The sequence below is a fragment of the Dryobates pubescens genome, chromosome 8 (assembly GCF_014839835.1).
Source record: "Dryobates pubescens isolate bDryPub1 chromosome 8, bDryPub1.pri, whole genome shotgun sequence".
Lineage (NCBI taxonomy): Eukaryota > Metazoa > Chordata > Aves > Piciformes > Picidae > Dryobates > Dryobates pubescens.
The window spans coordinates 17638038-17651581 of NC_071619.1; the positions used below are offsets into that span (position 1 = coordinate 17638038).

A 13544-nucleotide genomic window follows, 5' to 3' on the forward strand; every position below is an offset into this window, starting at 1 on the left:
GTTTCTTACTGCAGCCAAGGTGGAGGTGTGATCTTAGCTGATGAACCTTGTGTCAGTCTATATGCAGCCACAGATTAGTTACTGATCTGCTACAGCAGCCATATATGCATCAGCCCAGTCGCCTCAGTGGCTGTACTGTCTCAGTGACCTGAACAACTTGTGTACCGTAGGAGCTGCTTTATATGTTCATGACTTCCTTTTACCTGTTCTTCAAAAATTCAGGCAGTAATGGATTCCTGTTCACCTTCAGGCATCACCACTTGCTCTTTATACCTACGTGTAATGGTGTGTGGTGTCAGAGCATCCCTCTGAGATGTTTTCTTCTAGCTAGATAGAATTGTGTCTGCAGTTCAATGTCAGTGAGCCCTTGGAAATCTCAGTTTGCATGGTGGATAAAGGCAAATGATCATATTCTTCCATTGATGCAGATACTGAATTATGCTGGCAGCTCAGAATCAGTGACTTAACTTCTTTTTTGAAGTTGCTGTTTAGGAAACCATAGATAACAGGGTTGACACAGGTAGAAGCCATAGCTACAAGGTGACACAATGAGAAAATCAGATTATGGTGGCAAGGCGAAATGATTTTGTAATTCCAGTCCACAATGGTATTGAAAACATGCAGTGGTAGCCAGCAAACAGCAAAAGCAGCAACCATGGATGCTAACAAAATATTTATCCTTCTCAGCTGAACTGCTCGGCTGCTGTATTCGCTCTTCTCAAACATGTCCTTTCTCTTCTGTAGGCGTAAGTAGATACGCAGGTAGCAAAGTATAATGAAGAACAGTGGGATGCAATATTGCAAGAGCAGCAAAGTGGTAGTGTAGATCAGCCTGTGTTGCTCTGAAGGCCATGAGTCAATGCATATGGCCTTATCAGTGGAAAAATTCATAATGTGGGAGAGCTGCTCATACAGATCATTAGACAAAATGGATGTGGTCAAAAAGGGCAGGGACATGAGACATGCTAAAATCCAAATTACTCCGATTCCCAGATAGGCTTGGGAGATACTTGGCCTCCAGCCAGTTGGATTTATGATAAGCTGGTGTCTTTCGAGAGCAATAAGAACAAGGGAAAGAATTGACACTGTCACAGATGTGCACTGAGTGAAAGAGGTCATTTTGCACATAACTTCCCCAAACATCCAGTAGTCCATCATGGTGTAAATGACAGTAAAAGGCAGACAGACAAGACACATAAACAAGTCTGAAATTATTAAGTTGGAAATTAGGATATTGGTTACATTAGCCTTTTCCTTCTGCCTGGCTATGACAGCAATAAGACAGATGTTTCCAACAATGCCTAGGACAGTCTCCAAGCTGTAAGAGGTGGTTAGAAAGACAGTAAGGTCAGTGATGTTCCTGCACTGATTAGAAATGTGCACAGGGAAGCTTCGGTTTGAACTCCAGTTCTTACTGGTGAGGAAATTAAAACCATCATTAACAGCCCTTGACTTATTCATCCTGAACTCCAAATTATTTATCCAAAAAAGTGGTAGTCAAACAGAGTTGGGTCTTCAGAAGGCAGCCTTAAAAAAAAAAAAAAAGGTTTTATCTGCTGGCTGTGGAAGATCTGGGTACATCTGCAAAGGAAGGGGGAAAAAATATTGTTTAGTTATGCTGAGAAATCAGTCAAAACCCTTTGCTAAACTGTGGTATGGAAGGCAATGCAACTCTATTGAATTATGATGGTGTTTATTCGTTGTAAGGTTGTCCCACGAATTTAAGAACATCTTAACTCAATGCAGTATCTTGAACATCACTAATGTGGTAGAGTGATCTTTCCAGAAAGCTGGATAAAAACATATTTAGGGGTAAAGATTCTGTGTAATTCTGGTTTTGCAGGATTCTGATGCAAAACTGCGGAGAAGACATGCTGCAGGGCTGCATTTACCTTCAACTGAGCTAAACACCAATGTGAAAAGTAAGGCATATTAGGTGCATAAAGCTAACACTGAAGTATCTTACGTGAGTTAATATGTGAAATGCATTTGTGACTGCAGCCAGAACCTATATTTTCTTGAGGCAATCACCATGCAAAAATTCAGGCTCATATCCTCAGGAAGGGATAACATGAGGTAATTCTGAAAAAGTCTAAAATAATTCAAAATCATTTAAACATTTTTCAATGTCTGTATGGATGTGATAGGTCATGGGAACTTCTGTCCAAATTTCCTTCTTCCCTATTCTGGATGAACTCCAGTCCCAGTGAAGCATGGATGTTTCCCTCTGGGTGACTAATGCAGCCATCACAGGATTTATCAGAAATATAGTCTGGTCTCCTGATTTTGACTTTAACAGTGGGAGATTTTGACAATCTCTCTTAATTCCTTGTGAGAAGCTTCTTGTTGATATTGATTCCCACTGGGCATAATTTTGCTTTATTTAACCAAGATAATTTAAACATTGAAATAGTATGTGGTATCCTCTGGATGCACAGGCAGATAGCTCTGCTCCTCAACTACTGCTGCAAGCCCTGAACTGGGATTTTCAAAGATGTCTCAGCTGAAGTCATGGCGTTAATGGAGCTGCACAGTTTTGGAAATCTCAGCCACAGGACTGCCTGTACTCTACCAGATGGCTCCTAGGAGGCTGTGGTCTTCAATAGCAGAGCTTTATAATCCTGACCCTGAAGTCCAAATCCTCTATGTCCAGGAAGCAAAGGGGGGAAAAAACAATCTGACTCTGCTGGGAGTTCTCCTCAGGCCAGAGGCAGTTTCATGCCGTACAAATGCTTGCAATGTGGAAAGTAAATAAATACTCAGGGAATGATAGTATTTACCCATTGCATGACCCTTTCCTCAGCCATAAAATGCCACTCAAAAATGTTTGTGGGGTCATGAAAAACTTTGGAGCATTAGAAAATAGAAGTGGTCAAATTATGAATATATAACTAAAATGGTATAGTGAGCTCATTGCTTTATTTGAGTAGCAGTTACTGCTGAGCAACTGCGTGAATGGGGTAACCACTACTGTGCAAAAAGAAAAGCACTCCCCATCCCACAGTTTTTTGTTTGCCTTGTCTTTCTCTTCATGGCTTGTATTGTATGCTTCTAGAGATGTTGTCTCTCAGGAACTAATGAAAGCAGTAGTATACAGTAAATGTTTTGGGATCATTCTTCTTGATCAGCAAAAATCAGTACAGCCAATTCTTTTGTTGCTTTGGTAGGCATGCTGATTGTCTGTATCTATCTATATTTATTTGTCATCTAGCTGTATCTATCTGTCTGAGACAGTCAAGACAGTCACACAAACAAAATGTAGTATCTTTTTCCTATTGTCCTTTCATATCCTCAGTAGTTTAAAGAAGATGGCCAAAAAAACCCTTCAAAATCATGGACACACATATGTATGACTCTTTCTGTCTGCTCACTTTTGTGTTGTAACTCAACCTGAGTGAATAGATCGATTTATTTTCTTGAACTATAAGTAGAAGCAATGGCAATATATGGATTGCATGTTCATATATGGGTAGGGTATGGTGGTCTAATTCAGTGTGACAGTGGATATAGAACAAAGAACCATCACCCAGACCCTTAGCTTTGAATGACTGCTATTGTGTGGAGATGCTGCAAACAGAACAAAGCAAAGAGATCAGCAGCTTGCAGTATTATTTTATACCAAAGGACCTCAGTCTTGGCATTTGGACAGGAAAAACAGACTTCACTGTAAATAAACATAAGAGCTTTTTACTATAGTCCCAGCCTAATGTCCTTAGCTACAGTATCCTCAACAGCTTGAAAAATGTCTGCTGAGTTATTACAAACATCTGTGCCCCATAGACTAAGCCCTCTCAAGGGTCCCAGATACTTTTGGAGGTGCTGAGGCGCCAGCGATGAAAACTAGTAACGCCAAAGTAAAAATATAAAACACAAAAGTAGTGGAGCCACCTGAAAAGCAGAAGCCAGATCCCTCAGCTTTTCCCAAGAGGACGGCCAAAGGCAGAGCATGTTTGAGTGTTTGTGGCAGATAGTAAACACAGTGAGGATAAAGAGCATCTGTGAAGACTTTGCAATGTATTTTGTTAGGTTAGGAGCTCCTTCTCTTTTAAGCTTGCATTCCATGATGTCTTGCACAAGGTAAGTGCAAAGCACTTCCTCAGCATTCATTTTCATGATGCTGCCCAGAGGTAAATAACGAATTATCACTGTATTATCACACAAAAGGAGATTGAGAGAGGGAGATGAGACTTTTTAGTTTCCTGGTGTCTCAAGGAAACCTGTGATACGCTATGCAGTACTTAACTGCCTGACAACCTGATGTCTTGGGAAAAGTTTGAGCCTAGATTGCCTAGGTACATAGTTCTTTGTATCTCTCATTTTGTCAACCATAACATAAGATGTTCTAGAACAATAGAAAAATAAATGTTGTGGTGACTCAAGTATTCTATCATGATATACTTGCATGGCAGATTCTCAAGGTTAATCACTGCCAAATGCTGTGCTGTCTCAAGGTGTTTGCAATTCAGTTTGGTCTGAATTAAGTTAGTAACAATCAATGGGTACAAATTCTCTTTAGACATTTAATCAAATATTATCTAATGAATGGGATCACCAATGCAGTGGGAATGAGGGAGGTAGTCCCCTTGCTGTATTGAAGATCTGTCTTTACCCAGTAAAGTACAGCAAAAAGTTCATGGGCTAGAACCCCAGCTTTTGCCTCCAGAAATTGAAGCAATACTTACTCGCCTTGTAGGATTAAGAAATGTGCCTCCTAAATAAATTTGCTGATGGAGTGGGAAAAGAAGTTGGATTGGTTCATATTTGCTTGTTTGTCTAGTTGTTTTTTTAAATCAGAGTAACCCTCTTCAGAACCCTTAATGAATTTCAGGAAAGAAGTGAGTAACAAACACTAACATACACAAAAAACAAGGGTTTTCTTCTCTATTTGATGCAGCATAAGATAGTTTCTCTAAAAAGTGAGTGTCATAAAAGTCTGCAGCAAATTAACATAGTATAGAAGGGAAAAGAGGAGCTTTCAGACTTAACCTTAGTGTAAGTTAAATTTGCCACTTATCTTTTTTAGACATTCATCACTCAACTTTGTGTTAGGAGCAAGGAAGAGGAGCAGGCAGGGTTTGAACAGTTTATCCTGCTGAAGAATATAGCCTTCTGCATTAGCAATTAAATGTCACTTGGTTTGTCTCAAAAAAACCCCAAAAACCAAAAAAAGGAATCCAACTATCACTAGGCAGCTTGAAAGTCCTGCCTCATAGGGATACTCTGTGTTTCCCAGAAAAAAATCCTCAAAGGAAAGGGAATTCTGCTGAGATGTGTCAGGGGAGAAAATGCAACCTTCAGTGGGTTTCAGGGAGACTGCGAGGCAGTAAATGATCTAAAGCAGTTAATGCATGACTGCCCTTTTGAGAGACTTCTGGACTTGAAGATATTCTGTGAAACCTTCTACAAAACCTATTTTCCTGAAGGCAGGGTTAAAAAAGGGGACTACTGCTGATGCTGTGTTCCATGTGCTTACTGGGAAAGGGTGGGTCATTCTTGCAAAGTTAATCATGATTATACGCCCTCCACAACAAAAAAGCAGTCACCATATATGTGAAGTACAGCCTGGGTCAATTTCCACATCAGACATAATTTGAAAGAAAAAAAGTGTTTGCAGTGTTTGACTTCACTTTCTTAACTTAACTTAGATGCTCAACCCATGTTTTCTGCTTTCAGTCCATAAGAGAGAGAAGTGATTCCTAAAGACAAACACTTCACAGCTAGGCAGTTATGGTAATTATTTGGAGTAACACAGCTATTCTCTGCATTTTATAAACTGGAAGCAAAGGTTTAACAGAACTCCGAAATTCATATGGCAGATATTAACTGAGGTGGTGGTGACTAACAGTCATATCCTCTTTTTGCTGGCAGTGACATTATCTGGGTAAAATAGATTTAGCTTTGCATCATAGAGAAAGGTTAAAAATAATTTAGCTATCTTTACAAGTTGCCAGGAAAGCAACACTTAACTAGAAGAGGAAACCTGCCATTGAGTACACACTGACAACCCCCAGCAATATTAAATCTGTGATTTGGTACAATGAAATTTAATGGTGGACTCTTTAAATCTGTGTGGCAAAAATATTTGGAATAATAATCTTAGGGCACTAAAAAAGCTGTGTACATTAAAAATGTCTAAAACTTACATAATTAGGGTGTAGCACAAATTGCATGTATTAATATGATACAAGTCATGGGGAGATGATATCAATATCCAGGAAAATGAATATTTTTCTCCCCTCTCTCGCATCTGCACATTTTCAGAAGGAAAGCTTATAGGAGTTTTGAACTTGCATTGCAAGTTAACCTTGTCTGATTCTGCAGAAACCAGGGAAGTTTTACAAAAGCACATCCTCTAACTTTTTATTTTCTGGACAAATTCATAACATCATTACCAAAAACATTAAGCCAACTCATAAAGGTAAAATGTCACTAGCAGGTCAGCAGACTTTACAATGGTAGTTAAGAGTAAAGACCATTGTGACTTGTCCTGCACCCAAGAGAGGAGGGGGAAAAAAACAGCTTTTGCAAAGGTTTTCTTTATGAAAGGAGGTGAGGAATCCACCAGTCATTGTAATGGGTACCTTAGCAGACTGCCAGTTGGAGTATCTTCTTGAGAATGATGTCATGTGTACTGCCAGAAACTGTATGGGTTGGCTAATGATCAAGATATCTCAACGACTACAACATAAAAAGTGTTTTCTGGTGACCAGTGGTAAGCAAGAAGGCTTTCTGTAACAGTGCACGGTGGCAGGGAGTACACCTGAACACCAAAGCTCCCCCAACAAGCTGCCATCTCCCTCATGCACCCTGAAAGTTTGCAAGGCTCCCCTCAGTATATAAAAGGGCTGGGGTTTTCATGACAAATCATAGTGGATCCATTTCTTAGACAGCCACCTGCTTTGTTGGAAAGTGTTGGTTCAGTGTACCATACTTGGACCATTTAATGTCCCTCAAATGCTTTTTCTGAATCAGGTGGAGGAGTGAGAACCCAGACCATTTGGCTCCATTGGGTTAAATACCAAGTTTGGTATCATCATCTCCTGTACAGTGGTCCAAGCTCTTTGGCTTGCTAATAAAAAACTCTAAGGAGTTGTGATTATGATTGTTTTATTTCCAATTAAACAAAATATTACATTCATACCAAAATCAGTCTTTCACCTTTTTTTTTAAAGTGCATATGAAAATGTCTGCTTTTCCTCTCAAAAAATCCAGTCTTTCAAAGCTATTCATTTAATGTTTTAGTTCAGGCACTGACTGATAAACACAATTGTTTGCACAGCCTTAGTCAAAGCTGAGTGGTGAACAGTAAAGGCCTCCCTTGTTTTTCTAACCCTTTTTGCTAAATTATTACCATTAATAACTACATTAATGTATATTCTGGTGGCATGAAAATATAGATCCCTTTGTTCTTGGGGCTGTGCAGGTCTAGGGGAGCAGATAAGTCTCTTGACAGAGACAGATGAGTTCAAAAAGCATGCAAAGAGAGCAAAATATTTATTACTGTTTTCCTTGCCTTGTGATAAGATTCAGAGCATGCTGGTTATAGTGGACTTTGGATCAAGTTCACTTAACATTTCTGCCCTTGTTTCTGTATTGTTCTTAAACCGTAAACAAATCTGCAATATTTTCATGGAACTGAAGGATGGCACAAGAATTCTTTGCTTTTAGGAACTGACTATGCAGAAAACCTTTCAATCCGTGGCTTCTCTTGTATTTAGATTTCATGTCCCTGTCAGTATCAATGCTAACTGAATTATTTTCATTATTTACTGTTTACCCTGACAGCTAAATGAATAATCATAATCAAACAGTGTGTAATCAGTATGCTTATGTTCTTCTAACACTTGTTTCTTTAGATTCATTAGTAGCTGATGTAGCAGCTACTTAGTAACTCTCCCTTAAAAGTTTATGATGTATAACTCTTGCCTCGGATCTTAGGTTTTCAAGTGAATACTTACTTAAGATTTTCTGATCAGAAATGAGTCATTATCCAAAGCAAAGAAAAATCTGAGCAGCAAGGGAAGTACCAATGATGGCATCATCTGTCATTCACTCAAGTGAAAGTGAAATGGATTTTTACAACCAGAAGTGATAACTCCAGTAAAGAGATCTGTCTTATCAGTCTGAAATTGATAGTTCAGAAAATTCTTACCTGTTACTGATTAAGAAAATTGCTGGTGTTACACATTTCTGTCTTGGAAGGAAGAAGGAATGTTGTAGCAGCAAAGTAAGGTCTTCTGTGTCCTAGAAATCCAGAAGAGAAGCTCTCCTCTCTGTTTCTGTAGGTAATTTGGGTGGCATCTCTGCCTCTATCTCCCCTCCTCCTGCCTTCCCTCCCTTCAGCTTAACCAATGAATTTTGCTTTATGATTATGATCTGACTTTGAAGTTCTGGCTCCCTCTGCTGTTATGCAGATAGAGAAATTCTACAGATATTTGTGAGGAAGAGCAAATTCAGCAAAGAACTATAAACTTATCTGAAGCATGGCATGTACCCATGCTGCAAGAATTGAATATTCACATGGAAACACACTAAAGCAAAGGGATAAAATAAAAGAGCACAGTCTAATCCTGTTCTCCTTAAGGAGGCAAGGTTTCTGTAGGACTCAAAAAGAGTTTTGCCTCGTACATATCAAAAGGTTGCCAGTATCAAGGGTTTTTTCCAATTTTTATCACAGGATGATACTGGATTTTTATTTTAGAAGGATCCATGCTACAAATCCTTAAATTGTGAAAGGGGAAGAGTTGTCCTGTAACTCAGGCAAAGAACTCAGAAGTGTAAGATCACAGAGAAAGCTGGAAACAGAAAAAGAAGGATTTGCAGAAGTACCAGTTTGATATGTCCCAGGTCTCTCTCATGAAAAAACAAGACAGAAACCAGAGTTGAGAATTTTTCTCTTCCATTGGAAAAATACACAAACTGCCCGGGTGAGGCCACATCTGGAATATTGTGACCCAGAGCTGGGGCCCTCAGCTCAAGAAGGACAGGGAACTGCTTGAAAGAGTCCAGTGCAGAGCCACAAAAATGATTAAGGGAGTGGAACATCTTCCTTACGAGGAGAGACTGAGGGAGCTGGGGCTCTTTAGTTTGGAGAAGAGGAGACTAAGGGGTGACCTCATGAATGCTTATAAATGTGTAAAGGGTGAGTGCCAAGAGGAGAGAGTCAGGCTTGTCTCAGGGATGCCAAATGACAGGACAAGGGGCAATGGCTGGAAGTTGTGGCATAGAAGTTCCATGTAAACATGAGGAAAATATTTTTCACTGTGAGGGTGATGGAAGAGTGGAACAGGCTGCCCAGCAGGGTTGTGGAGTCTTCTCCTCTGGAGATATTAAAGACCCACCTGGATGCGTTCCTGGGTGATCTGGTATAGTTGATCCTGCTCTGGCAGGGGAGTTGGACTGGATGATCTTTTGAGGTCCCTTCCAGCCCTGTACTGTATTCTTGGGGTTTTTTTCTGCTATCAGATTTTACAGATGTAGTCATCTGCTTCAAAAGCTTAACTGACTTCTGTCATTAGAGAAATAATTAAAGGAAAAGCAGAATATTTAAGATCTTTCTAGGATATTGTGACATTTCTCCTGCCCTACGATGCTGAGAAGCATCAAACGGGAATCTATGTAATGAATGGTGTAAGCTGAAGACTTGTCCTTAGTAACAGATTAGATTGGGTTTGTTTGGTTTGGTTTGGTTTGGTTTGGTTTGGTTTGGTTTGGTTTTTTTCCCCCAGGGCATGCTTGAGCTGCTCCTTATTTTGAATAATTTTTCTTCTTTACCCCAGCCTCCTTTTCAAGAGCTTTATTTGCCATCTAATTTGAACCAGCACCCCATACCTCAGCGTTTCCATTTTAACCAGGCAACTCAGAAGGAGATGACCTTTCTGATCTGGTTAGGGAAGAGGACATGAAGTCTGTGCTCCAGCTGAGAAGGCATCAGCCTGCACAGATTTTGAGCCTCTTTCCAGCTCCTTAGGAATTAGAAGCTTCCTATCTTACTGGAGCCAGAAAAGCTGAAGTGTTTTATCTAGCTGTCCTGGTCTCTCCCATTTCTTTCTTTCTTTCTTTATCATACTTATTTGTTCTGCTGTTTATAGCATTAAAGAAAGGAGATGTAAACCACTAGGAAACAGTCTTTTTACTGAGGATCTATTCTCATTCATCTTGGCTTCCAGCACACCTGAAGCAGCCTTATCTCCACACCTTTCAAACATTTAAAGATAGGCTGTATCTTTTTTTATTCTCTCAATTCAAGCATTTGGGCAGAGCCTGCAAACTAGCAAATTAGTATCTGCTCACTTCTTAAAAATCAACAGAGAACAGCTGCAGCACTGTTCCTGTAAGACTGCTGAGGGCTCTGCTGCCCAGGGATCAGGAAATGACCTAACCACCAATATTTTACTGTGGCATCTGGGACTTTCTTTTTGACTTCTTTTTAAGGATGAACTGCTGTATTAAGATTCTGGCAACTTTATGAGGCGAAAAGGGCTACAATAGAGTCCTATTAATACACATATTCTTCCCCCATTGTGTCCAAAGTGCAGGGTGAAAATGCTCACTATTGGCAAGGTAATGTAGGAGCAGCATTTGGGCCATTCCAACCCTGGATTAGTTTGCATGGGTGGCACTTCCATGCACACTGCAGGCACTGAGTGTAAGCTGAGATATGGTGGGGTCAAAGCTGCTTTGCGGTAGCTGTTTGGACTATGGCATAGAAGGGGCAATACTGGAGAACTGGTGTGAGAATAGCAGCAGCACAACAAAGAAATATGTTCATTGATGTTTCCTCATCCAGGTGGGTCTTGCAGGCTTGCCTCAGCATCTTGCTGAAAGGGATGCTGGTACCCAAGCTGGCTGGTTCAGTAGTCACCACTGTATAGTGAAATTAAATGTGGCCATATTCAAGCAACATGGAAATACTGTAGTCCCAGCTATTGCAGATCATGTGCTGGTCAGACCGGCTGTTTCTCTTTGTATCAGTAGATTTGCATTGATTCTAGCAACCAACAGACTAACTCATGTTTGCTTTTGATATGGAATAGAGTTAAGAAACTCTAGTTGGCATGACAGGAGGCTGTGCTACTACGCAAAGAGTGATAAGAAGGCTTGGTCCCATTTTCTGTCCACAGCATGTGCTCCTGTTATTGGAAGGCAGTCCTGTTTTCACTGCAAGTATTAGGGCTAGGCTGGCCACCAGACAAGTGACACAGGCTTTCTATTCCCCTCTCTCCCTTCCCAAAGGGAAAAGAAAGGCAATAAGGGTGAGAGTCTTATAAATTGGAAAATAATATTAAAATTTCATGGAAATAATAATAAGACTAAATATATGCAAATATATACAAACTCAATATCAAACCTAATTGCCCAATGGCAATTAGTCACTGTCAACGCTGACCTGTGGCAGAAATCCCAGATTAGACTCAGCAGCAGACAGGAACTAGGTTCAGGAGATGCATTCTGGAATTCAGGAACTCGAAGGCAGAACAGAGTTCTCAGATGCCAGCCATTGAAGAAGAGAGAGAAGAACTTGACCTTTTTTCCTCAGCTTTCTACTGGCTATGACATGTATGGAATGGAATACCTCATTGGTCATCTCAACTGTCCACTCCACCTGCAAATGCAACTTTTTGCAACTTTTTGTCCTTGGTCTTAGCTGGAAACATGGAGTATTATCACTACTAGACACAGACACTGTCTGAGAAACATGTCACTAATTTCAGAAAGTGCAGTTATGTAGAAGAGACTGAGCTGAAAAGTAAAATCACTGAACAGAACTTGTTCTGTTCTAACTCAAGCCAGTGCAGGAAGATAATTGGACTCCATGGAGACAATGTATTTTAAGGGCGTACATTTGCACTGGGAAATAGTCATCTGCTCCCACCAAATAACTCCTTTTTGCAAGTGGTTATGGTGACAGCAAGGCCTGGAAGTAATAGAACTGTCACAGCAGAGGGGTTATAGTTGTCCTCTGAATGCTTTGAGGGTGTCTTCCAGTGCTCTCATGTCAGATCTTCAGTGACTGAGCCCTGATGCTCTGTCTTTTTCTTTCCTCTGAGCATGGAATGGCAGTGGCCACTTCTCCTACAGTGTGTTTAGCAAATCTAATTGCAACCCAGCATCTGGAGTCCTGCTTTAGCTGGCACTGTTAAACAGTGAGCCAACAGTGTCCACAAAGAATAGTGCTAAGTACTCAATGACAAAAGCTCATGGAGAAAATATGCCATAGAACTGTGCAAAGTCCATGTGTATGCTAAGCTTAGCAGCTCTATGTGGCATCCTTACAGGCATTTTGCACAAGCTGAATTTGGCCTTATTTTGTCAGAATCTCTACCTCCCTCTGAGGTAGAATTGTTATTTTAATAATTTTTAGCCTTCTTCAATTTGTTCACAATCCTCCTTCTGTGTGGGGAGCTATGAAACTGATGTATCTTCCCAGGGATTTTTCTGAAGCCCTTAATTGATGTTCAAGCATTCAGAAAAGTAGTGCTGTTACTCAGAGACTCCCTAGGAAGGCCTTTATAAAAGCATCTAGTATTCAGGAAGCTGACAGCATCATCCCTTATGTCTATTTCCCTATGTATATAGCTGAGTGAAATCCTCTGATCTACCTGCAGCAAGTAGAAAAGTGAGGGCTCCTCCAGTGTCTCCTACGCACAGGTTGGAAGGGACACAGCCAGCTCCAGTGCTGTCCACTCCAATACTACCAAGAAAGCACAGGATGATATTTGTCAAAAGGAGCTGCTACTAGCCAGTTCTAAGTAATCTTGAGGGCCAAAGATTTAAGGAGATACAATTGTATTTCTTGCTCTACCTGCTTCCTGGAATTACCTCAATGATATTCTGGTAGTACCTGGAGCCATGGATGGGTTTTGTTCTAACCTTTAAGCTGTTTTCTTTAGTATGTGCAGGTTTTCTCTTTATATGCTCTCAGCACCACACTTGAAAATAGACTATGTGACTGAGGTTTTCCATAACAGATATTAAAAAGAAGGTGTTGTTTCCATCACTATATATATTTCATTATAATGTACTTCATCAAGGTAGAGGAAAGGCAGGTGAAATAAACACTTATGATGTCAGTGTTGAGTGAAATGAACACACTCTAATGATTTATTTGTGCCTTTTAAGCTGCACAGTGTTCTTGTTATAATTGTTCTTAATATTGTCTAAATATGTTTTATAGGGTATGTCTCATACAAAGGACTTTGGCAGACTTTGTACCAGGAACAGCGTAGTGCCTGAAGTCAGGTAGCTAAATATATTTTATAGGCTAGATTTTCTGTACAAACAGCTTTCATGGCGTTGTTTTTCATCAGACTTTGATCCAAACAAGGTTATTGCAGGAAATTCTACCCCAGCATGCAAGGCTACAGAGCTATTTATATGGCATTTCTTTGCAGTAGGTTGGACTCTCAGACATGTGCTTGACTTTTTTGTAATATACCAGTCATCTCCTGGAGAATACTTTCCCTTGTGTATCTACACTAATGGGTTGACCTGCACAAGGCACCAAGGTAGGTGGAGGTTTCTGAAGGGCTGTTTTCTGCTTT

The 13544-nt window shown here is 40.2% G+C and overlaps 1 protein-coding gene across 1 annotated transcript; it reads right to left on the minus strand.

Annotated features, from left to right (window-relative positions):
• Window positions 1–327: 327 nt before the first annotated feature.
• On the minus strand, window positions 328–1461 carry LOC104297708 (neuropeptide Y receptor type 4-2). The gene has a single exon (XM_009897697.2). The coding sequence runs from the start codon at window positions 1459–1461 to the stop codon at window positions 328–330; it is 1134 nt and encodes a 377-aa protein (XP_009895999.2).
• Window positions 1462–13544: the final 12083 nt, after the last annotated feature.